Raw genomic sequence first — 24827 nt, 5'->3', positions numbered from 1 at the left:
TACAATATACGAAAGGTTGTGGTCAATAGTTTTTGAAACATTATCGTGGACGCTCAACACTGGTCATTTTCATAAAGTAAAGATTAATTAATTAATATCAAAGTAAATATGTACGCATTAAGTAATATACTATACATTTTAATGTTTAAAGATAAGCAAAAAAGATTGAAGAGAAAAGAAAAGTTATTCCTAAAAGCTGTGTGTCAAACAACACTATCACTAACTCACCATAAGGCCTGGTTCCTAATCCTAATGGACCTGCAGCAATCCTAATGGACCTGTCCAAGGCATGTCTACCGCATGATCTTACAGGCCAAAAGCTAGAGGCATATGGTTGTCTGAAAATGCATGTGCTCTAGTTTCAAACTATCTATCAAACAGAAAACAAACAGTTAAAATAGGAGAATATCATAGCACTTGGCTTGAAACAATGAAGGGGGTGTTTTGGTTTGTTGGTTAATTTAAGTTGTCTCAAACGATTCAATATGGTGAAATGATTTTGTTGCTACCATTAGTAAAGGTAGAACATCCTGTATTGTGTCCGGTGAAAACTTATAATGATATGTTGCGTCTTATTCCTAGGGATATAGACTTGCCCCTTTTTCTGTTTAAGTATGGAAAACTAGGTTTTATTCTCATTTTTAAACTGTTTTAACACAGAAAAGTTCCCAAACAGGTTAAATTATTTCACTCATTCCTTCAGAAGAGGTATGGCTACTTTTGCTTTTAGGTCAGGTTTTTATTCTGATATAACAGCTCATGGAGAATTGCCGTTCAGATGAATATAAAGAATATTTACAATATTCCTTTGAGAATAAAATTACACTGTCAAATTTACTTCTAAGAGTTTAGAAAAGGAACTTCCATTTTTTTTACAATTTTGCCGAGTTGGGCTTTCTTTAGGGTTTCTGTTTTTCTCTATTTCATTGTCACATCCGTGTTATTTGTGCCGTGTGGCGGCTGTAAAAAGTCTCCCCGTACATTTAATCAATGATGTTATATTTTCGATCCTTGAATTTAAGACCGTTCAGCACGACATTATTGTTGTGTATACATTGTAGATGGTATTTTTAGTTTCTTGTATTTGGCCTTTTTCAACATGGGTGGTTCTAGTATTCCAACTTGAATACTGTATAATTACCCTTAGGATATGTTGCCTGCTTTTTAAATTTGTCTTTTGACGTCTTGTCTGTGATATGCAGGCTTAATAACCTCAGATCCCCTTTCACAATTCCATTTTATTTAGTTCCGCCCATTGTTTTCTCGTTTAGGGCACACACATTCTTTTACTTGGGGACCATACGTCGCTTTTCATGGAATGCCACTTCTGTGTCACATTGAAGATTCCATGATAACCGCCGTATGAACACATCTGCGGATGTTTCTAAATTCAAAATTTCACCATTTTTGTGTTTAAATGTTGAATTCTGCTTAAGCCGGTGCTAGGGGGCGTGGACGGTAACTTGCACTTTCCAGTACCGTCCATGAACAGGCTCAATAAAACCGAGCCTGCAACATTTTACAATTTTGCCTTGTTGGGTTTTCTTTAGTGATTCTGTTTTTCTATTTCAGTGGGATGGGTAATTACTGGGTAAGTCATAGTTTTCAATGTCATGTGAAATTACCAGTATGAATTCAAGTACTGTTAGACCTTTAATCAAGGGGTATATTACATTCTTCTTAAACTAGAGTGTGGATTCATAAATTGTTTCATATAAAACATTGTGTTTGTCATCAATTAGATTGTTGTAATTAAAAGATAATTCTTTTTATAGTACTTTTTAAAAGGATTTCTTTCTTTTATATTTATACTGGTATATATGTTTAATATTTTTGTACATGTATATCTAATTCTGTTATATGTAATTTCAGAAATTCGCTGTGTATTATTGTAGGCAATTCCATCATAAAACATCTGCCATCGATAGATGGAGTGCAGTAATGTGGTTTCCCAGGAACTACTATTTCAAGGTTACAACATCAGTTGCTTCCATTGATTTATCTTCATTCAGTTTCATAGTAGTACATGTTGAAACTTATAATGTTGCTAAAAGTCACAGTGTTGCCTTCATGTGTAGTGCATATAGAGACTGTCAATTATTTACGTTCTCGTGCCCCTGGGATTCGTATTATCAATCCCTGAAAAATTGCAGGTTCGGTTTAACATAAAAATAGTGAAATTTTGAATTTAGAAACATCAGCAGATGTGTTCATATGGCGGTCATCTCGTAACCAAATTAAAATAACCAATGAATTGTAATTTTCCTACCAAAGATTTAACTTCTTTTAAGGTAGCGTACTTTTATCTAACCACTTAATGAAATCACAAATTTTTATCAGCCTTTCATCAGTTACTCTAATGGTAAAATCATTACTATGAAATAAAATCCCTTAAAATGTCATCATTTCAGATTACTTTTCTTAAATGATTCTGCAATTCCATATTTCTGTAATAAAACAGCTAGAATATTAATATACGCAAACCAAGCATCCATTAAATTTTCAACACTTAACACTTGCCAGATCATCTAGATAATTTTAATTAGGCATTTCCATCATAAATATCATACATTGAATATGCAATTGCATTAGTAACTCTCTGACAAATCTGAGCAGATGATCTACAACCTATAGTCAAAACAGTATCACAAAAAAACATGCTTTTGCCATACATGAATTACCAAATTATAATATAAATAACAATACTTATTTATCTATATTTTTTAACCTGTCTATGTTGTACTTTATTTGCTCTAGATAGTCTTTTTATACATCAAAACACCTCTACATTTTGCCAGAACTAGTTTTACAAAATCATCACTCTTAGGAAATACTAAAAAATCCGGATCACCAAAATAATTATGTTTTGGCAGGTAGTCATTAACTGCACGTTTTGAATCTAATATAATCACACTATCTGTAATTGTTTGTTTTTAGGACTGAATTTAAGGGAAATATCAGCAGATTCGCATTTAAATGATTTTTTTTAAACTTGATATCTAGACAACAAAACTCGAATGACTAGTGATCCAGAATGAATAATCTAATTATAAACGGACTAATCAAAAAAACAGCTCAAAAATGTCACGGTTTACACGAAATAATTAGTTATTTTAGATTTAAAATTATTAAATATATCAATGATAACCATTGATATATTTAATTTAAGCATCGGTACCACTGGGAATTCTCTGAACGCATCCAGACTAGCGCAGTGTTGATAATCTTTTAACTTTAATTGATCATATTAGACTGAACTAATATTGCACATTTACAAAATGTAAAAGAAATGTAGATTTGCAAATAAACAAATTTAATTTAGGATAGAATATATTTCTAACAACACAAATTACAATGAAAATTGGTTCCTCTAGTTCACATGATTTGGTACCATTTTAATGTTCATTATATTCCTAATGACACAAACATTAAGTCCATTCAGATTAAATTGTCAGCCAGTGGTGCCAATGGTTATTAATGTTTCCAATGATATTTAAGTATTTGTACCACTGGCAATACTCTTAAATTTTGAATTCTGCTTAAGCTGGTGCTAGCCAATGGAACATGAACGGTGATTTGCACCATGGAAATTTTTTACTTTTTATTTACTTTAGCAGAATACTTGGGAGTTTTTCTTGCTGATAAATGAAAATATATTAATGTAAGTAACGAATTTACTAAACAGAGACATTTATAAGTTTACATGCCATTCATGTTTTAAAATTGTAGACGTCGTATACTTCTTGTCAAAGTTTTAAAGATAAATTTTTGCTTTTTAAATTATAAGTTCCCTGCGTCCCCTAGATTTTGTCAACAGTACAGGTTAGTCCAGATGTCTAGAATTTAGTGTTCAGGTTAATTGTGTGACACATGTTGTGCTCCGTGTCTCATCTTGTAATTGTCGTCCACGGTAAGTAGCTATTCTCTTTCCCATACTTTTCCAATTATTATTTTCATCTGATTACTATGTAAACAGTAAAGCAAATATGACCATTAATTTACTGTAGGTCAATCATTACAACATATTAGGGATATTTTTGGCTTATATTTGGTGCAGGAAATAATATTGTGGTCTTCAATCTAATTTTCGTTTAAAATAAGTTGTTAAACCATAATTTCCTCGCTATCATTTATTTTTGGTATGACAAAATTATAAATTCTTTTCTTTACCCTACGTGTTTTTTTGTAAATGTGTACTTTTATCAAAGTTTCGTACTACTGTTTACTATATGCGTTTATAGCATAAATTAATATTGATTTATTTGAGTTCAGGTAATGAAATTATTTTCTGATGGGTGATAAATTTATAATATTTTGAGGCAGATAATTGGAGTAGATATCCTCTCCATTTTTAGAACCGAAATATTTTGTTAAAGTGGACTCTTTGTATCCATTTTTATCCTATATAATTAACTTGTGGATGCTGGACAAGAAACACGTTTGTACAAATTTACATGACGTTTCGGCCTTCGGACGTTTCGACCCATATATTTCATATCAATATTATCATTATTACAGACATAAAACAACATGCCAAATATCTGCAATTGAGCATTTAATCGTTTAAAGTATCTTTATATTATCCAGGTGCTTGTTTTACTATCAAGCACTGAGAATGTTGAAAACAAAGTTCATATCAGCATTTCTTACTTCTTTATTTAACTTTAATAAAGTTTAATAAAGTTGTTAGGAAAAGAGAAGACAACATTATTGTTGCTGCAACATATTCTTTCAGAGAAATAAAAGATGGCACAGTTTGGAGCAGGGAAGAATCCACCTTGGGCTAGAACTGGGACAGGTATGTTTGATTTTATTTTAATACTATGAAAATAAGGAAAGGCCTTTGTAAACTTGATTTTTCTATCTTGTTTTTTAACATTTATATGTTCATTGTTGTGTTCAACCAGGATGACCTACTTTCAGAGTTTTCAGGTGTGGGTATGACTCAGCAGATGTTGACTCCAGGAGTTGCCACCCAAGCAGTATATAATTTAGCAGCCCAGCAAAATCTACAGTCACAGTTTCAAGCTCAACAAATGGCCGCAGCCACGATGCAGGTACAGGTAATATTGTTTATGATTTTTAATATCTGAGACATTATCAGAAATAATTATTCATGTGATGAAACACTCGGCATTCCTTAATCTAATGTCTATAAGCACTAACGTTCAAACAGTTATCATTTAAACCAGATGATTTCTTAATTGCCGTGATATCTCAGAAACTTATTAAAATTATTTTTGAAGTTATGAAATATGACATGATTGTGACGTGTAAACATGTATTCTTTAAAATGTAATTAGATTGTTTAATTTTGAAAAATGTCCTAGTATCATTTGTATATGTATCAGGGCTCAAGCTAGGTTCTAAATTTAGGGAGAAGTCACTTCTCCCTCCAGCTGATTTAGGGAGAAGTGGGGAGACTTTAGGGAGAAGTGAGGAAATTCATTTATCGATGTTTGTTGTATGTTATTGCAATTATGTTGACTCACTGTACATATCTTATTAAATGAATTGGATTTGTGTTACAACAGAATATTCAATTTTAATTTAAAACAGAGATATAGATAGCTATTATTATAACTATTGTTAACTATGTCTCTGTTTAAAAGTAGTTTGAAACAAGTAATAAGAATGAGTATCATGTAATGCAACCATTGCATTATTTATTAAATGAAGATAAAAAAAGCCATAGTTGATTCCTATCATGGATCATATCATGGGTGGATTAACAGTTATTCCCTTCTGATTTACTATTAAAAAGCTTGCGCCGGACATTATATTCATATTCACTTATGTTGTAAAGAAAATAAAAGTAGATAACGAAAGAAAATAAAAGTAGATAACGAAAGAAACGATCTTTAATTTCACTTCATTTGTAATAAATACAGTGTAATACGCCGTTAATTTTATCAAATTAAATTCCTCGACAAAAAAGGCTATCATAACTTTCATTTACAATTACCGTTACAGTTACATGTCGAGCGGTCCTCTTAATTCTGACAATCATTCGATAGTGAAAATTTAATTGACGTTTGATACGTCCATCATAAATAATTGTTACAGGTAGTTGTATGTTAGCGATTTAATGATTGGTTAAATAATGTCGCCTCGATTAAAACGTGAATTACGATTGGTTTCTCGCACGTATCGGTAATCTCGCCGTGGGCGGAGTCTAATTGTTCCTCGAGCGTCTGCTAATTAGACTTTTATGACATGTTGGCAAACAAACGGATTAATGACATTTCGCCTGATTGAGATGCATGACAGTCCCTCTTTCCGGCGGCGAGGGTAAACAAAGCAAACACACACAACATGTTATTCACAGATATTGTTGGTAATTTTCAATAATGGATCAATAAAATCGGGCGACTTCATTTTCGCTTTCATGTAGGATGTCGGCGAAGTCAGACGGAATTCGGCGACTATTTCGCCCGAATCGCCCACTAGCTCGAGCCCTGTGTATAATGACTTCAATGTAGATGTATCTAATTAAAATTGGGTACTGCAGACTTTGATAAAGATGAAACAAGTTTTGTTTGATCACTATTGTTCAGTTTTATAATTTCAAGTAACTATGTTACATTGTGAAGAGTGTTTCACAGACCTTGCTATGAATGTTTTTTAGACAATGCAGCAACAAGCAGCAATGCTACCTCAGCCAGGTATTGCCATGCCAACGTCTCTAGCATCAGCAAACATGGGTGCTATCAGTTACCCAACATTGAAAACACAACAACAACAAGCTTCACAACCAAAACAACGAGTCTTCACAGGATCTGTTACAAAACTACATGACAACTTTGGTTTTGTTGATGAAGATGTCTTTTTTCAAACTACGTAAGCTTTGCGCTCATATATTGTAATTACAGTGAAACTAGGTTGTAGCAAACGTCAGGCCAATACATTTTGTGTGCTATGTCCGTGGTTTTTGTAACCAGTATAAGGAATTATATCTTCTAAACAAGATATATATAAGAAACAAACCTGTATAGTAAACAACTTATTATATATGCATAACAAGTAAATTATTATCATATAATTTTATGAATAAATGTAAAAATACATAGTCTTAATTATATCTGTAGGCTCTGGACTGTAAATCATAATCATTAATGCATTTCATAATGTCATTCATGTTATCTACCATCCATCTTAAACATATATTTAGGCTCTTACAATATAATGTAGATTTTAATATGATATGCTTTTCCATACACAATTACAACTTGTTATACAAATATAGTAGTTTCTATTAATTGTTACTAATTGATGTGCAGCCAAGAACTGAGAGAACAGGTTGGTAATTATGTAAATACCAGTGTTTAATGCTTAAACACTGTTGTACACTATATTTAGTTACATACACTTCTAAAATAATTAAAGCATCAATCATCATTATAGTTGTCAAATTTAATGGACATTATAAGTAAAAAGTAACAGGTATAGGTCTTTTATTTCTGCAAAGGTGTGTGAAAGGTCAAATGCCAAAGGTGGGAGACAGAGTTTTGGTAGAGGCCCAATACAACGCTAATATGCCTTTCAAGTGGAACGCCACCAGTGTGAAAGTTCTGAATTATCAGGTAAGTACAGATAAGAATGTTAAGATAAATATATCAGATGATAAAAAAGGATAGCAAAAACTCAAATACTAAACTTTCAATATTTATTTCAAATTATCTAGAATTATTTTGTTATTATATGTATATATGGAATAGTTTTGCATGAAAAGTAAGTTTAGTGATGACATAAAACAGTTTGATGATGTCTTTAATGCTAGTTATATATTTTTCAGACTGGAGGAGGTAGTTTACCTGGAAGCAAACCACCAGCATTGATGGACACTGCTACAGGTAGTATGTTTTGTACTATCTAATATCATATTACTTTATTTTATTTTTTTATAAATATATGAATATTCAAAAATTTGTATTAATGTCATGAACTTATCCAGTATAATCTCTGAAAAGTCAATGAGAAAGATATAATGGAAATATGTAAATTGGGAAACAAATCCTGTTTGAAAAAATAATAAAAAGATTATCAACCATTTAACCAATACAAAATTTGAATTTAAAGGTCGAGGAAGTCGAGGTGACAGAAATAGATCCGGTGGGAGGAGTTTTGACAGGGAACGTGACCGTGAACGAACACGTAGACGAGAAGAAAGAGAAAGGCGTGAACGTAGAAAATCTGAAGAGAAAGATAAAGATGTACCAGAAGAGAAAGAAAAGAGGAAAAGGTCAAGGTCACCACGTAAATCAGGTTCTCCATCATCATCTAGAAGGTCAAGGTCACCAGTGAGACGTAGACCAAGAATTATTCCGAGATATGTTGTTCAAGTTCCAAAAGTAATACTCACAATGTAAGAATATTCTCTACTTTTTAGATTAGACCAGAAAATTATTAAGCATGTCTTGTTTTGTTGGGTAGAAAAGCATTAAAATGTTTAGTTTGTTGAATTTAAATTTAACCAGTTCAGAAGCTATGTATGTGGCAAAAAGTTTCTGCATTTTACTGCTATAATGTGTTTAACAGCTGGAGAAGCGTTTTATTAATGGTAATGCTCTTTCAATGTTTTGATCTCCAGCAATGATATTGAAAGTTCTATAAAATCAGTTCAGAGACAGACCAGCATCCAATTTTAATTAAGCAGAATTCAAAGTGTATGAACCTTATCAGAAGTTTTTCTTGACTCACCTGTTTCACCTGTTCGAATCATATGTAACTAGATGTAAATCACATGAAAGTTTTTTAATATTTCAGGAAAGAAGCAAGTGTTGTGTCCTTGAAATCAAGATACAGCAACATGTACATTCCTAGTGATTTCTTCAATGCTGAATTCCCATGGCACGAGGCCTTTCCTCTCCTCAGACCTTTTCAGCTTGGGAAGGCATGTACATTCCATGTGATGCACAAAGACATAGATAGAGTTGGACAAAACACAGCTGTACTAGACCCGCCTGATGCAGACCATCTTTACAGTGCCAAGGTAAACAAACTACTAACTAGAAATAGCTCATGACCAAGAGATTAAATAAATAGTAAATATAGCATTCTTAATCATTATCTTGTTAAATTACAGTTAATAACTAAGCAACATGTCATCTTTTCTTTTTCATTATTAAAGTATGAATTTTTGTTTTCTCAAAAAGTCTCATTTCTTCATACCATTTAGAAATACTTCATAGCAAGTAAAAGAGTTAAGGTCGTTGACTTCAAACCACTTGCCACTCACCGCTGTGGGTTCTTTCATGTGAGGAAGCTATCCAGCTAGCTTACGGAACGTCGGTGGTTTTACTCGGGGTGCCCGTTCGTGCCTGAAATAATGCACGGAAGGGCACCTGAGGTCTTCCTCCACCAGTACAGCTGGAACGTCGCGATATGACCTATACTGTGTCGATGTGACGTAAAACCCAAAACAAACAAACAAACAAAAGTAAAAGAGTTATGTTTAATCTTTTTTCCTTTTCATTGTTTGCTTACATTATACATGTACTGATAAAAATGATATTTCACTGTACTAGGTGATGCTGATATCAAGTCCAAGTCTAGATGAGTTATACCACAAGTCATGCTCACTGTCTCAGGATCCAGAAAACACGCAGGAAAACTTTGTACACCCAACACGCCTCATCAACTTTCTTGTTGGAGTAAAGGGAAAGAATGAACCTATAGCTATAGGAGGGCCTTGGTCTCCCTCACTGGATGGTGCCAATCCCCAGGAAGACCCCAAGGTGCTCATCAAAACTGCTATCAGGACAACAAAGGCTTTGACTGGAATTAATTTAAGTTCATGTACACAATGGTGAGTGATTTCCCTTCACACTTGTTTTATTTCTTCATGTTAAATTCATTTAGACATTAGAGTTATTAACATGAAATTGTTAACTGAAGGTTTTAAAGTTTTAATAGGTTCTTAAATAGATTGACAATATTTTGTATTTAAAGTAAAGTACTGCTTGGAACTGGTATATAGGATAATAAAAACATAAAATACTATCATACTGTTGGAGTGGCTACATGAATCAGTTAATCAGCATTGACAAGCAGGGACTGAACTGTCCTGTTGACAAAATGCAGGACTAATATTTAGAATCTACCATAGATATATTTTTCCGAAACAATAATTTATTAGAAATATTTCAGTTTTATACTTATTATAATATTTTAAATTAATAGAGATAAAACTAAATGGCATGTTTTCTTTACATTGTCATTATCATTATACTATGGAGGGTGATTTCTGTCAGTTTTGTTGTTGTCATGCAGCATGGTGTCTTTAACAAAAAGACAACAGGCCTAGTTCACTTTCATCTTGTTATGTAGCGCATTGTTGCTAATCAGAAGATGACATCATACAGATTTACTTAGAACAGCATGTTAAAGTGTTTTTCATTCTATGCACAGGGCATCCTCACCCTTTTACCAGGGGCTGGTATAAGGCCCCATTCCTAATTCAAAATATTCTTTCTTTCATTCCCAATTTAAAAAAAAAAAAATTCCTGACAATTTGATTTTCTAACTGTTTCAGCTTCTAAAAAACATTGAACTGTTTCGACTAAAGAAGTGATATGTTTATAATCACAGTAAACATGTTATAAAACTTAAAAACATATATGTAAGAAGTTTTTAAGTAGAAAAAGTCTTGCAGCCATGTCAATATAGTTGTTGTTGTGCAAAGTCTTTGATGTAGGCCATTATTCAAATGGTATAAACATGAAACTTGGAATATTTGCTTATAATACAAGGGGCATAATTATGAAAGCATTTTTGGAGTTATGCCCCTTTTTTAACTTTTGACTTAAGAGAAGAGCATAAACACTGCATGCTGTGCTCTTGTTTAACTTTTTGAAATATCTCAAGTTTCACAAAATGCAGAATATTTTTTCCCAATTCTTATCAGGGGTCTTTTCCCAAAATAGCTGAAAAAGGTTTAGACACTAAGCCTGTACAACAAGAAGCTGTCTTAAGTAAATTAGCATGTTGTCAACATTTTGCTAGAGATTAGGCACAGCATGACAAGACAAAATTGAAATTGAAAATAACAAGAAATGCGATAGAAATCACCTACACTATACCTATTTTAGAGTAAAGGAATGGAGATATAACAGCTTCAAATTATGCTAATGCTATAGGATGACATAACTTGTCTACCTTTTCTTTCTTTAATTATTATACATGATGCAATATTCAGTACCTAATATCTACTGTAACTGCTCATACACCTGTATAAATAAAAGAAAGGCCATTAAGCCATTCATGTACTAAACCATATTGACTTATTTGTTATTGATTAGTCATATATGGTGTATTATTTTATTCTAAATTAACATTTTTACATTTAAAAGTGTAATTTTATAAAACAATATGTTTTATGTGGTAAGTTTTACCCTAGTTTCAGATTGAAATTGAGCATTTACATAAAAAGTGATAGTGGTGTTTACAATACCTAGTAACCTAAAAAAACTAATACATTTTTTGCAGAAATACTTGACACAGATTATTGTTTTACAATTCAAATACCTTTCATTTACTAGGTTTTTGAAGTCTATGGTTTGTGATATTTTTGAGTATCTATCTGTAACACAATTTATCTCCAATATTTTGAGTTGTTAAACCTCTCTTATAGGAGCAGTATAAATGTTTGTAAATAATAATGCTATTTGTAAATGTATATTCTGATCCTTTAGAAAGTGGGGATTTAACAAGTAGAGGCATTGGTGATAAATATGTTGCTGAATAGATAGATAGAAAATAATTATTTCAGCAATGTGAATTTTTGGGAAAAGATATAGAAGTAATAAATAGCATAGATAAACATACAATTTTATTGTAGTAAATTTTGAAGAGTGAATTAATATTACGTTCACAGGTGCAAGTATCAGATAAAGTAATAAAATGTTTTTACTAAAGTAAAATAGTATTGAAGAAAATTATTTTTGATACTAGCACCTATGGTTTAAATCCATTTTACATAACTTTGTCATTGTTTGCATTTGTCATTATGAAACAGATAATAAAATAGCATGATGTATGTATGACATCAGTTAAGTCTATACAAGTACTTGTGAACTTGGGAATATTACTAGACTTTTATATCATACGGTAATTTAAGCATGTGAATTCACATATCATTGGTTGTTGTACTTCTATACCATTTTGATAGCTTGTAAAAAACTTTCCCTATATGTTCTTCCTGGTATTTATTCACAAAACAAAGGGCTTATCTAAAAATAAAAAAAGTTTTTTATATAAAAAATGTTCTTTTCTCTTTGTGACCAAACTTTTTGAACAGTGATTATATCTCATGTATTTCTCTACTTCAAAATTTGTCCTGCTACTATATAATCATGTAAGGAATCATTCATTTATCATTACCATCAAGTATCATTATCACATTTATAATTTGCTTCACACATTTCATATCTATTGATATAGATATTTTTATCCCCAAATTAAACAGGTATCGTGTAGCTGAGGTGCGTTACCTTCGCCCCGAGGAGACGCACAAAGGCAAATTAGTTGCAGCTCGTGTAGAGACCAGTGTTATCTACCTCCCAGATGTTTGGAGTTGCGAGCCTACTCACCTTGAATGGGAGACTTTACAGCTTGCTTACAAAAAACAACTTCAGAAAAAACTGGCACAGCTGGAGGGCAAAGAGGATGCTCAGGCAGATCATATTCTCCATATTTAACATAAAATTTAATCATTTTGTTTTATTTCAAATAGCTTTGATAGTACCAAACCTTGGGGTTCAAATTATTTGAACAATGAACTATTTCATCAAGTGGAGATAGGCTTCCCGGTCTTGGAATGCTGGTGCATTTCCATCATGATGGACATTTTTTTTTCTCTTTTTTCCCCCAGTTTTTTTCTCTTTTTTATTATTTTTTTTATTGTTGTTGCTTTCTGTACGAAAGAAATTGCCTGCCAGAAAAACAGACTTGGGAAATGAGGGGAAAGGACTTGCATTGTAGTAGAGGGATTTCTATTTAGCGTACTTTATTCACCTAGTTTTGATTTATTATAAGCTACATGTTTGTGTTACTGTTAGATGATCATCTTATACCAAAGTGATGTACTACATATTTTAAGTCTGTGTAGTCACCATATTTATCCCCAGTGATGGATCAGTGAATTTTTGTACCAGTCAGAGATGAAACTTAAATTGCATCATTCTGTCTTCTAATCTTAAAATATTTGAGCAGCCATAGAGAGAAAGGTTTAATAATCATGTTAACACTGTTTATGAGTTTCATTTCATTGTAAGCAATATTAATATTTTGTCTGTTGACTGTTTTATTTAGGATGAGGATGAGGAAGGTATGGATGAGGCACTTGGTGAGAAAAAAGACCCCACCCACTTCTCTGAACTGGATCCCAAGTCTATGAAGGTAAATTTTTATTTCACTGAGATATTGATCATATTCCACATACATTTGTATAACCACCATTTTTACAAAACATCTTTGTCATGAAAATAATTTGTATTTAATTTTGATCATGCAGGGTATTTTCTCTCTTTAGAAACTTGATATGTGAATATATAATATGTATTGTCAGTTATGCAAAACAAGTTTATTATACTCACAACATATTAATGTGGTGGACCATATTCTGTTGTGATAGTAGAGCCATCAGTTGGTCAGTCAGTCTCTCATTAAATTTTGTGTCCACTCTAGGACTAAGGAGTCCTTCAACCTTGAGAGGATTTTCTTCAAACTTTGCTCAAATGTCCACTTGAACAAGGTCATTTGCAGAATCCATGCTACCCTTATGCCTGCTCAGTCAAGGTCATCCTTGAAGGTCAAATGTCAGACAATACCTCTTGATGGATTTTCTACAGTCTGGGCTCAATGTTCGATCTGCAAAACCCATGCTGCACTCTAAAAAAATGATGGAAATAGATTTTTCCTTGACTTATACTTTCATTTTCCCAAAAAGAAATGAAAGCAGTAATGTTTGAAATTTGATATTTTAGATAATTGACTTACGGAGGGAATTAGAGTGTAGAAATTTAAGTTCTAAAGGATTAAAGTCACAGTTGATAGCAAGATTAACCAAACAGCTTAAAACAGAGCAGGAACTAGAAGAGGAAAATGCTGCCACTAAAGCTGAGGAGGAAAAAGTAAGACTATTGTCATGTTGAAACATGTTGTAATAAAACATAACTTGTATTAATTTACATTAAACTAACAATATTTTACAAATCCCACTGAAAGACACGCACATCACTAAAAAAAGTTGACAGACTGTGTCGGTGGTAGCTCATAAATTGGCAGTAAATTACTGTAATGATAGTATTATGTTTCCTACAACAGATTGTTTTTGTTATGTATTTGTTTCCTTCTTTAAGAACTCGATGAATCAGTTGATTCATGCTATTATTTTGCACATCTGTTATAAAGACCATTTAGTCATCATGAATCTAGGGGTTCTATAACAAATGTTCACCATTATGAGCTAAGTGTTACAAATGTTATAAGTCTGTTTTTTATAAGGAAAGTCAAGGTCACTAGAGATGTACAGATTTTGTCTTACATAAAGGGATTTTAGTGTTTTGTACTTTATAGAAATATTTGCTATCATAAGATGTATAGTGTTGTGAAAGGTTAAGTTCAAATTTATAAATGAAAGTAAAATAGTCAGCAGCATTTCTGTGTCATGTGCTAAATTCAGGATCCTGTAGGTTTTATGATGTGTGTTTTTTGGGGGGTTTTTGTGGCAATTGCAACTTTGTTTGGATTACCTTACATGTTTTATTCTGCAATAAAGTAAAAGGCTTACATAGTGTCACATATTGTAGTAAGAAATATGATAATTTAGTATATTATACATACTATGTGTTAACAGATCTGTATTGTCTAAGGTGAAGTTATTTAAATAAGTACAATAGTAAACTATTATGAGATTACTAAGAAACATTTGATATGACATAATAAGATACACTATATATTTTAAAAGAAAATCTTCATTATACCCCCGCACAACAAAGTTGTAAGGGGGGTATACTGGAATCAGCTTGTCCGTCCGGCTGTCCGGCCGTCCGTCGGTTTTTCGTGTCCACTCTAGGACTAAGGAGTCCTTCAACCTTGAGAGGATTTTCTTCAAACTTTGCTCAAATGTCCACTTGAACAAGGTCATTTGCAGAATCCATGCTACCCTTATGCCTGCTCAGTCAAGGTCATCCTTGAAGGTCAAATGTCAGACAATACCTCTTGATGGATTTTCTACAGTCTGGGCTCAATGTTCGATCTGCAAAACCCATGCTGCACTCTAAAAAAATGATGGAAATAGATTTTTCCTTGACTTATACTTTCATTTTCCCAAAAAGAAATGAAAGCAGTAATGTTTGAAATTTGATATTTTAGATAATTGACTTACGGAGGGAATTAGAGTGTAGAAATTTAAGTTCTAAAGGATTAAAGTCACAGTTGATAGCAAGATTAACCAAACAGCTTAAAACAGAGCAGGAACTAGAAGAGGAAAATGCTGCCACTAAAGCTGAGGAGGAAAAAGTAAGACTATTGTCATGTTGAAACATGTTGTAATAAAACATAAACTTGTATTAATTTACATTAAACTAACAATATTTTACAAATCCCACTGAAAGACACGCACATCACTAAAAAAAGTTGACAGACTGTGTCGGTGGTAGCTCATAAATTGGCAGTAAATTACTGTAATGATAGTATTATGTTTCCTACAACAGATTGTTTTTGTTATGTATTTGTTTCCTTCTTTAAGAACTCGATGATTCAGTTGATTCATGCTATTATTTTGCACATCTGTTATAAAGACCATTTAGTCATCATGAATCCAGGGATTCTATTACAAATGTTCACCATTATGAGCTAAGTGTTACAAATGTTATAAGTCTGTTTTTTATAAGGAAAGTCAAGGTCACTAGAGATGTACAGATTTTGTCTTACATAAAGGGATTTTAGTGTTTTGTACTTTATAGAAATATTTGCTATCATAAGATGTATAGTGTTGTGAAAGGTTAAGTTCAAATTTAAATGAAAGTAAAATAGTCAGCAGCATTTCTGTGTCATGTGCTAAATTCAGGATCCTGTAGGTTTTATGATGTGTGTTTTTTGGGGGGTTTTTGTGGCAATTGCAACTTTGTTTGGATTACCTTACATGTTTTATTCTGCAATAAAGTAAAAGGCTTACATAGTGTCACATATTGTAGTAAGAAATATGATAATTTAGTATATTATACATACTATGTGTTAACAGATCTGTATTGTCTAAGGTGAAGTAATTTTAATAAGTACAATAGTAAACTATTATGAGATACAGTGTAACTAGGAAATGTTAGATATGACATAATAAGATATATTTATAAGAATAACTTCATTTCTATTGATAATTTCTTATTTTACTAGGGTAAGACAATTTTCTTTGCCTATGTAAAAATTATAATGTATTTCAGCAAGAGGAACCAAAAGAAGAAGAAGAAAAGATGGATACTGAAGAAGATGAAGAAAAAAAGAAAAAGGAGGTGTGGTTTATTATTGCAGGAAACTTAAAACAATTGTTCTGTGTCCATTCTTCATTATAAATTTGCAACTTTTTATTGCACTGTATAATTCATAACTTGTAAATTTTTTAATGGTTTCATTCATACAGGCATCTTAAATTATTCCAATAAAATTGCATTGTAATATTAATTTCACATAAAGTGAACAAAAAGATAATAAGAAAAACCAAAATTTCTACGAAATTAGAATATTAGATTAAATACTAATTAAGGATGTTTTCTGTATTGCCAGGAAGAAGAGAAAAAGAAAGAAGAGGAACGCAAAAAAGCAACTTTGGAGAGAAGATATACTTTACCAGATAAAAAGTCAATATTAGTCTATCCTAATGCCTCGGCCAAGGGAGGCAAATTTGATTGTTCTGTCATGTCACTGAGTGTTCTGTTAGATTACAGGCCTGAGGATAACAAAGAACATTCATTTGAGGTCAGTCCTGTGTTTAAAATAATACTAATATCACACAGTTGTTGGCCACTTACTAGCCATGTTTAGTTCTGTTTACTTAAGATGGTCTTTGTTTTTATGATATTTCTCATGTCTTTGTATTTATGATATTTTTCATTTTATATACAATATATTTACATTATAGAGGATTTTTGATAAACTGATTGTTTTATGAAATATTTCCATGTATTTACAAATACTGTATTAGTTTCGTTGAACATGTCTCGACATATTTTACCTACTCACCAGGTGTCGTTATTTGCGGAGTTGTTCAATGAGATGTTAATGAGAGATTTTGGTTTCACCATGTATAAATGTCTGTCTGCTGCCCCCGAGAAACCGAAAGAAGAGAAAAAAGAGAAAGATAAGAAAAAAGAGGATGTAAGTTAGTCTTGCATATTTGTTTTTTACGTAATAAGAAACCTATTTTCCTCAATTAGGTCTCTAAAACTGAGTCATATTTCTTAAAAAAAGTTTTCAATTATTTTTTACATTCATTGTAATGTATGATTATTTATATATGTAGAACCTTTCGCTGCTTTATAATTTTTATGAAGAAATAGGCAACTACTTATTTTCAACATGCTGATTTTGAAACTTGAATGAAGTAAACTTGTGACATTGTGGTTAAAGAAAACAAGAACAAACATAAGACCCGATTTAAAAAAAAAACTAAACAAAAAAAAACTTTTTTTTTAGAGGTATTGTTATTATGAGATTATAAAGATTGAATTATTGGAATTAAAGTTGATCCTTTACCTACAGGAGCCAGCTGCTAAGAAAAAGAAAACAGATGACAAGAAAGACGGAGATAAAAAAGTAAGATAAATTTAATATTGTTTCGAAATACTTGTGTTTTAAGGAAACACTGTCTTTCTGCAATGTACCATATGTATGTATTAAAGGCAATGTAGCATTTTATAATGAAAATGCAATTAATTTTTTTTCTTTCAAGATGATTGTTTTTGAAAAGGTTTTTGTTAATTTATATATTGTAATTCATTGATTACATCACTGATCAACAGCGACATTTCTATATAAAGATCAAGTTCAATGATAATAATATAATAAATAATGATAAATTAACAGGATGAGGAAACAGAGAAGAAAGATGGGAAGGATAGTCCAGACAAGAAAGATGATAAGAGGGAAGATAAAGACGAGAAAAGTGAGGGCTTTTTATTTATTGGTTTTTTTTTTGGTGTTTTTTTTATGGATTTATAAAGCACATGATATTGTTTTCTTAACTGACTGCACAGATTAATCTTATGCTGTTTCCATAAATCTCCATAATCTTAAAGTTGATTATAGAAAGAGTTGTAACATAAAATGTTTCTGTAATTTAATTGTCATGAGTAGTGTACATAAAAAGAATTAAATTTTCCAGATCAAGATTTTATGATGCTGTTAAAAGTAGGGTTTTAACCATTTAGCAATTATTTCCTTCATGCGCCATTCGCACTTCAAGAAATATACCAACATATTTCTTATATACAAGCTTTTGGAATTATTCATTTTCTGAATTAAAAAAAAAACTTTTGTAAACTGCATGCTTTATATACTTTAACCCATTGATGTTCAAACATAATCCACTTTACTTGTCTTTTTCAAAATAAGAAATTAAACGATGAATTTATAAGTTTAAACTGCTGATATTATAGATAAGGCTATTATTCTTTTGGATGTTATAACTCAACTGCAATGTAGATATTTTGTGATTGATTTTGTAGAAGATGATAAAAAGAAAGATAAAGATGATAAAGAAAAGGAGAAGAAAAAAGAGAAACGTAAATACCTCACAGTAAAACCAGATCTCTTACTTGCTTGTATATATTTTGACCAAAACCATTGTGGGTATATACTTGATAAAGATATGGAAGAAATCATGCACGCTATTGGACTGTCTCTATCTAGAGCCCAGGTAAGTCAAGCTCTGTAACAAAATCATGTCATGTCATTATAGACAGATATCGCTGCCAAAGGTCTATAACTCTGCCATAGACTTTGACTGATTCATGGCCTTGATATTAAAAATTTCTAATGAAAGTTTGTCCAGAATGTATCTTTAAAAACCACTTAAAATTCTTTTAATTGATGTCCCCTGATTCATAATTGAAGATCACTGTCCAAGAGTTATAACACTGGCCTTGATTTTGAACAAATTCTCACCTGTTGTGAACTGAAAAAATATCTTGGTGACTATCCAAGATACATAAGTGGATGAAATCTTCATCTTTGATATAACTTACATTATCCAGGCTCTTTGTTTTACTATTAAACCATGAGAATAATCAACTGCATTGTCCTAGTGACAGTTTTTTTTTTTGTAATTCATATAGTATCATAAGGATAATTAAGAAAAATTTTCAGACAATTTCCTTTATTGAGTCTCTACCCAAATTGAAAGTTTTTTTCATTACGCAAACAAGTTTACATTTGGAGTTTACTGCCCTGCCTTTGCAGTGCTCTTGTTTAAAATTTATGAGGATGAATTCTGATACTAATTCATCTTGAGAAATTTATATACACTTTTATTGATCAAATTGATAGACTTAGATATCTATCTAAATGTTACTGAATTATCTACAAGTGAAGTATGTAATTAAAATATTGACATTTCAGGTAAAGAAGTTAATTACTAAGGTAGTGTCCAGAGATACGTTCAACTATCGTAAACTAACTGATGAGGCCATAGGGGATGAAGAGAAGACTTTAGAACCTAAAGAACTGGAAGTTGACCTAGATAAACTTGCCCTTGGTATGATTTTTGTTCAAGTTTAAAGACTAAGGGGCAACTATTTTATGTGTGAAAGGCCAAGACAAATGTGTCACATATTTTTGCTTCAACTTGTTATCTATAGCTGTTATAATCTATTATTTAACTTCTTTGTGCCATTATTAAAATTTCAACAAAAAGTAAGAAAGGTTAGATTAGGAATTTTCTATTTAATCTTTTAAAGATATGCTATGCTCATTCTTGAGTAAAATATTCCAATCACAGAAATTTATTGAAATCTATAAAATTCTTACTGAATGTGTCTTATTTGAATATATGAATGATTAAACTATGTATGGGAAGCTGCATTCCCTATTACAGGTCAAGAAAAGTTGGCCTTTTCTTATAAAACTGCAAGTTTTTTAATGACTTTTTTTATTATGACCACCTATAGTGTTTTGAGATGTTAACATAACATATCTACTTTGTGTGGAGTCAAAACATGTTTATTTAATATTTACAAAGAGACTGTGTAGCAATTATCAATATTTTCTAATATGAAAATTGAGCATAGTATATCTTTAAGATATTGAAAATATTTAAACCCATACATATATAATAAAAGTAGCATTTTAATGAAGTAATGAAGTCTTCTTACTACGATGTACATGTATATAAGGCATTTAAAACTCTTATCAAAGTACTTTATACATTTGTATTTGTTGTTTCTTTATTTCTGGCAATGAATCAGCTTTTTCTCTTTCTCTGGAAAATCTTAATTTGTTCAGTCTTAGAAAGAAGAAATTAAAAGAAAATATTGCATAAAAATTCATTATCTACTTTAAAAATGGTTAAAAGTATCTAAATTACCCAGGAAATGGACAAAAAATGACAGGGCAGACAAAAGCCCTCCCATGAAAATGATAGGGCGGACAAAATGATGATTGTTGAGAAGAAGCACTTGTGTCCAATTAAAATGTGTTCTGCATTAATCAAGCTCAGTTACTAATAAGTGGAATATGTTGCAATAGAACCAACATCTGAACTAAAACTTAACAATTTTTTATTGAAACTAGGTAATTTTTGTCAGTCATGTATGATGGTCTGGAGCATTTAGCAAAGTCTGAAATTGACTGATAATTAGTTGAAATAATATGTGGATATTAAATTTTTGTATAAAATTTTGTTTTATTAAGGTAACTATGGTATGTTGAATCAGAAGAATGAAGGTACACCAACTAACACACCAGTTAAGAGGAAGGTATCTAAGAGTGATAATGAGACACTGTCAGGTATGGTGATGTATAATGGTGCCATGTTAGATATAGACAGTCTGTTAGAGAGACTTAGTAAAGGAGAAAAGTCAATGGCAGAAACAGAGAGGCTTGTACAACAGGTGGAGAATGAGAGAGGTAAATATTACATGTGTTTTATGATGTATGAGGTAGTAATGCTGCATATACATTCAGTGCGTAAGTTTAGCAGTAAATCTATACACTGATCATATAATATATTTCACTTTTGTATCATCTTAACAGAACTTTGAAGGACAGTATAAGATACTATCTTTTGACATCAATTTTATTTGCTAAGGTTGTTATGCTGGAAAAATTGAGACTGTTAAAAAAGTTTACCATTGTCGCACTCCTGTGTAAGATTAAAATATTGTGATGTTATTACATTATAGATCAAGTCAAGAAGGAACTTAAGAAGAAAGAAGAGGCATGCGCTAAGCTGACATCAGACTTAAAATCAGTGAAACATGAACTGTCAGTGCAAACAAAAATCACAAGTAGCTCAGAATCAAACAACCGTAAATATCTGTCGGCGTTGATGGAGACGCAGACGTTTGTATCTAACTTGGCAAGTACAGTGACAACAGCACTTGGAGATATGGCAAGCATTAAAGTGGAGAAAGTAGAAGGAGGGTCAATAAAACAAGAACCACATGAAAATGGTTCAGATCATTAGTTATAACTGTTTACCCACTTGTGTTCATGTGAGAAAACCATGATTTTTGTACAATTATTGATTTTATGTTTTAACTGTTTGTAAATGAGGTGTCTGTAATAAGGAGCCTGTAAAAGCTTTATCAAGAAATGTACAGGAAGAATTTTCACAGTTTATTTTCAAAATTGATTATAAAAATTCCAAAATAGAGAGAAAACACAATCCATGTATTATTTCTATTGGTAATTTTAGGTAAATTTGTGACATTGGGTACAGTGTTACCACAGGTAGAATATAGTTTCATTGAAAAGTTTGTAACACAACATATCACCATAAGGATTTCTGTACTTTTGGGATAGTTGAAGGTGTTTATTTGTTGCTTTGATACAGTTTAGGGGTTATATAAGTTAATGCTTATGTTTTTGCAAATGTTATGAAGCTTGTTACAGCCAGGAAAGTTATCATTCCAATACAATGTATTTAGATGTACCAACCTGCTTTTATTGCAATTTTATTGTATCATATTATAATTAAAAGGCCATCAGATTATAATCTCACAGTGCCAATTTATTTCACTGCCACTTCTTTATTGAGTGAGCATTAAAGTGGTGTTTAGGGTTGGGAAATTAAGACATAGTGTTGTGGGGATTGAATTTTTATCAGAGAATTGTCCATGTACTGTTATACTCTACACAAAAATGGCATATCCAATGATACTTTCTTTGAGACAGATTTTTCAATATTGTTTAAAAAATATCCAGTATAACTACTAACCACTATTATTTTCTCATGTGGCATCTAGCACATATTTCACCTTAAATATATGTATATTAAATGTATAGTGGTTTTTAATTCCTACTGTATTGATGTCTGTCATTGTTCTTTTAACTCTTACTGTGCTGAAACCATTGAGTATTAGCCACTAGTATAGAGCCAGGCAATCCATGTAGTCCTACAAGGCTCTATAATGTTGGCTAACTTTTAATTTTCATCTTGATATAATAGACAGAAATTCAACAGGTTTAAGGTTAAATTAATGTAATATTTCTTTTTGAATACAAATATGTATGATACACATGTATTTTATGCTTGTTTGGAACAATTTCATGATTTAGCTGACAATTTTTATGTCTCTTTCTCTTACAATTCATGTATAAGGGAGTTAAGAAAGAAAGAGTAGTAAAAATAAAAACAAAAATTTATAAAATGTTTTACTTATTATTTATGCTTCTGTACTAGAATAGATGTCATGGATTACTAGTAAGCTGGAACATGTTATGCCCTATGTTCTTAGGTTAAACTAAACTTTGTTGAATTGTTCTAGAATGTATAAAATGCAGCAGAATTTTTACTGTTCTTAGTTAAAATTGAAACGTATTTCTCATTTAATATGAGCAGAGCCATTATACATATATGTTCATGCATATGATGTCTCCATAGTAAAGAAGGGTAAGGATGCATGGAAACAATCACTGCTAAGGTACTTTATTTTCAAATGGGAAATCTATGATGTTACCATGATTGTTCTACCTGCAATTACCACATTGCCTGAAATTAGGCAGGGACTTGCAATAAAGGTTGTAATACTTAATCAGGAAAAAAAATTAAGTGACATTTACGTAAAACATGTCATATAAAACATGATTTAGCACTACTCTTGTATCAAGATGCTATGTAGTAATTTTTGCTCAAACTAAATAAAAACTACACAAATTACATTATTAACTATAGTCTTGTTTGTATTTGAGTAAATAGAAAATGTAAATCAAACAATTTTACATTCATGCAGTTTTATGCTGATATGGACACCATTGTCCTAAGGACATTAAATGAATGTTGATCTTTTAAATGAATTGTGTGAAAACAAAAGATAGTGAATTAAAACATTCAGAATATTAAACACACATACTAGTATATAATGTCAAGTTAAAGTCAAATGAAGAAGACTCGTATTTAAATCGAGAAAATAAGAATCCCTAAAGAAAGCCCAACAGGGCAAAATTGAAAATGTTGCAGGCTCGGTTTGATTGACCCTGTTCATGGACGGTACTGTCAAATTCAAACTACTGTCCACGCCCTCTAGCACCGGCTTAAGCAGAATTTAACATGAACTGGTGCAATTTTTAATTTTAAAACATCCGCAGATGTGGTCATATGACGGTTATCATGGAACCTTCAATGTGACACGTAAGTGCCATTCCATGAAAAGCGGCATATGGTCCCCAAGTAAAAAAATATGCGTTTGCCCTAAACGAGAAAACAATGGGCGGAACTAAATGAAATGGAATTTTGGAAGGGGATCAGAGGTTATGAAACCTGCATATCACAGATAAGACGTCAAAAGACAATTTAAAAAGCAGACCGCATATCCTTAGGGTGATCCAACAGTATTCAAGTGAGGAATACTGGAACCACTCAAGAAGAAAATAACCGAATAGAAAGAACTAAATTACCACAAGCACAACAATAATGTCGTGCTGAACGATCTTTAAGGATAGGAAATATTACATCTCTGATTGAATGTACGGAGCGACATTTTACAGCCGCCACACGGCACAAACAACGCTGATGTGACGATAAAATAGAGAAAATAAGAATCCCTAAAGAAAGCCTTACAGAGCAAATCGAACAATACATCCAGTGACCATTGGAGTAATGATCAATTAGCAGGCTTTAAAAATGAGAACAGAAAATGTATGGGAAATTGATAGCTAAAATTTGAACAGTTCCGCGGGTAAGCAACTTTGGTCACGTGACCACAAAAGTCAACGTACACGACCAAAATAGCTCGGCTGAGGTAAGTTTTAGTGATTGTTTTTCTATCGAGCCGATTTAAACTATGCTACATAGCCTACCGACCGCGGCATTTCCGATGCTTTAAAAAAATGCATTTGGTGTCGTCTAACGTTTTGTATTTTATGAGAACATTCAAACAATATTTACAATTTGTCGATGACAACGTACACATTATTGTGTAAAAGTGTTGATAATAACTTAATAAACGATACGCATGTCGGTAATTTAAATCGGCTCGTCACTAAAAACTTTCCTGCGCCGAGCTTTTTTGGCCATTTACGTTGACTTGTGGTCACGTGACCAAAGTTGCTTACCCACGGTGTTAGATGGTGAAAGCATGCTGGAATATCTAGAATTAATTAAAAATGAAAAG

General features: G+C 31.8%; 1 protein-coding gene across 1 annotated transcript; it reads left to right on the top strand.

The window, feature by feature from the left end:
* Nucleotides 1-4134: 4134 nt before the first annotated feature.
* LOC132731303 (cell division cycle and apoptosis regulator protein 1-like) lies at nucleotides 4135-23383 on the top strand. Its single transcript, XM_060717459.1, has 21 exons — nucleotides 4135-4272; nucleotides 4736-4798; nucleotides 4924-5063; nucleotides 6629-6840; nucleotides 7469-7583; nucleotides 7796-7853; nucleotides 8080-8365; nucleotides 8767-8992; nucleotides 9528-9808; nucleotides 12467-12674; nucleotides 13312-13398; nucleotides 13986-14132; nucleotides 16449-16511; nucleotides 16783-16974; nucleotides 17242-17373; nucleotides 17758-17811; nucleotides 18082-18160; nucleotides 18723-18913; nucleotides 19615-19750; nucleotides 20905-21120; nucleotides 21396-23383. The coding sequence occupies exons 2-21, from the start codon at nucleotides 4747-4749 to the stop codon at nucleotides 21677-21679; spliced, it is 3159 nt and encodes a 1052-aa protein (XP_060573442.1). The 5' UTR covers nucleotides 4135-4272; nucleotides 4736-4746; the 3' UTR covers nucleotides 21680-23383.
* The last annotated feature ends 1444 nt before the right edge of the window (nucleotides 23384-24827 follow it).

Source organism: Ruditapes philippinarum, unplaced genomic scaffold (assembly GCF_026571515.1).
Source record: "Ruditapes philippinarum isolate M1 unplaced genomic scaffold, ASM2657151v2 ctg1904_1_1_1_1, whole genome shotgun sequence".
Taxonomy (NCBI): Eukaryota; Metazoa; Mollusca; class Bivalvia; order Venerida; family Veneridae; genus Ruditapes; species Ruditapes philippinarum.
Note: the sequence above shows the minus strand (reverse complement) of the source record. Positions and strands in the feature narration are given on the sequence as shown.

Coding starts and splice junctions, on each gene's coding strand:
- LOC132731303 (XM_060717459.1), top strand. CDS start 4,747: ATGGCACAGTTTGGAGCAGGGAAGAATCCACCTTGGGCTAGAACTGGG. Junction 7,584..7,795: donor TGAAAGTTCTGAATTATCAG/GTAAGTACAGAT, acceptor TATATTTTTCAG/ACTGGAGGAGGTAGTTTACC. Junction 9,809..12,466: donor TTAAGTTCATGTACACAATG/GTGAGTGATTTC, acceptor CAAATTAAACAG/GTATCGTGTAGCTGAGGTGC.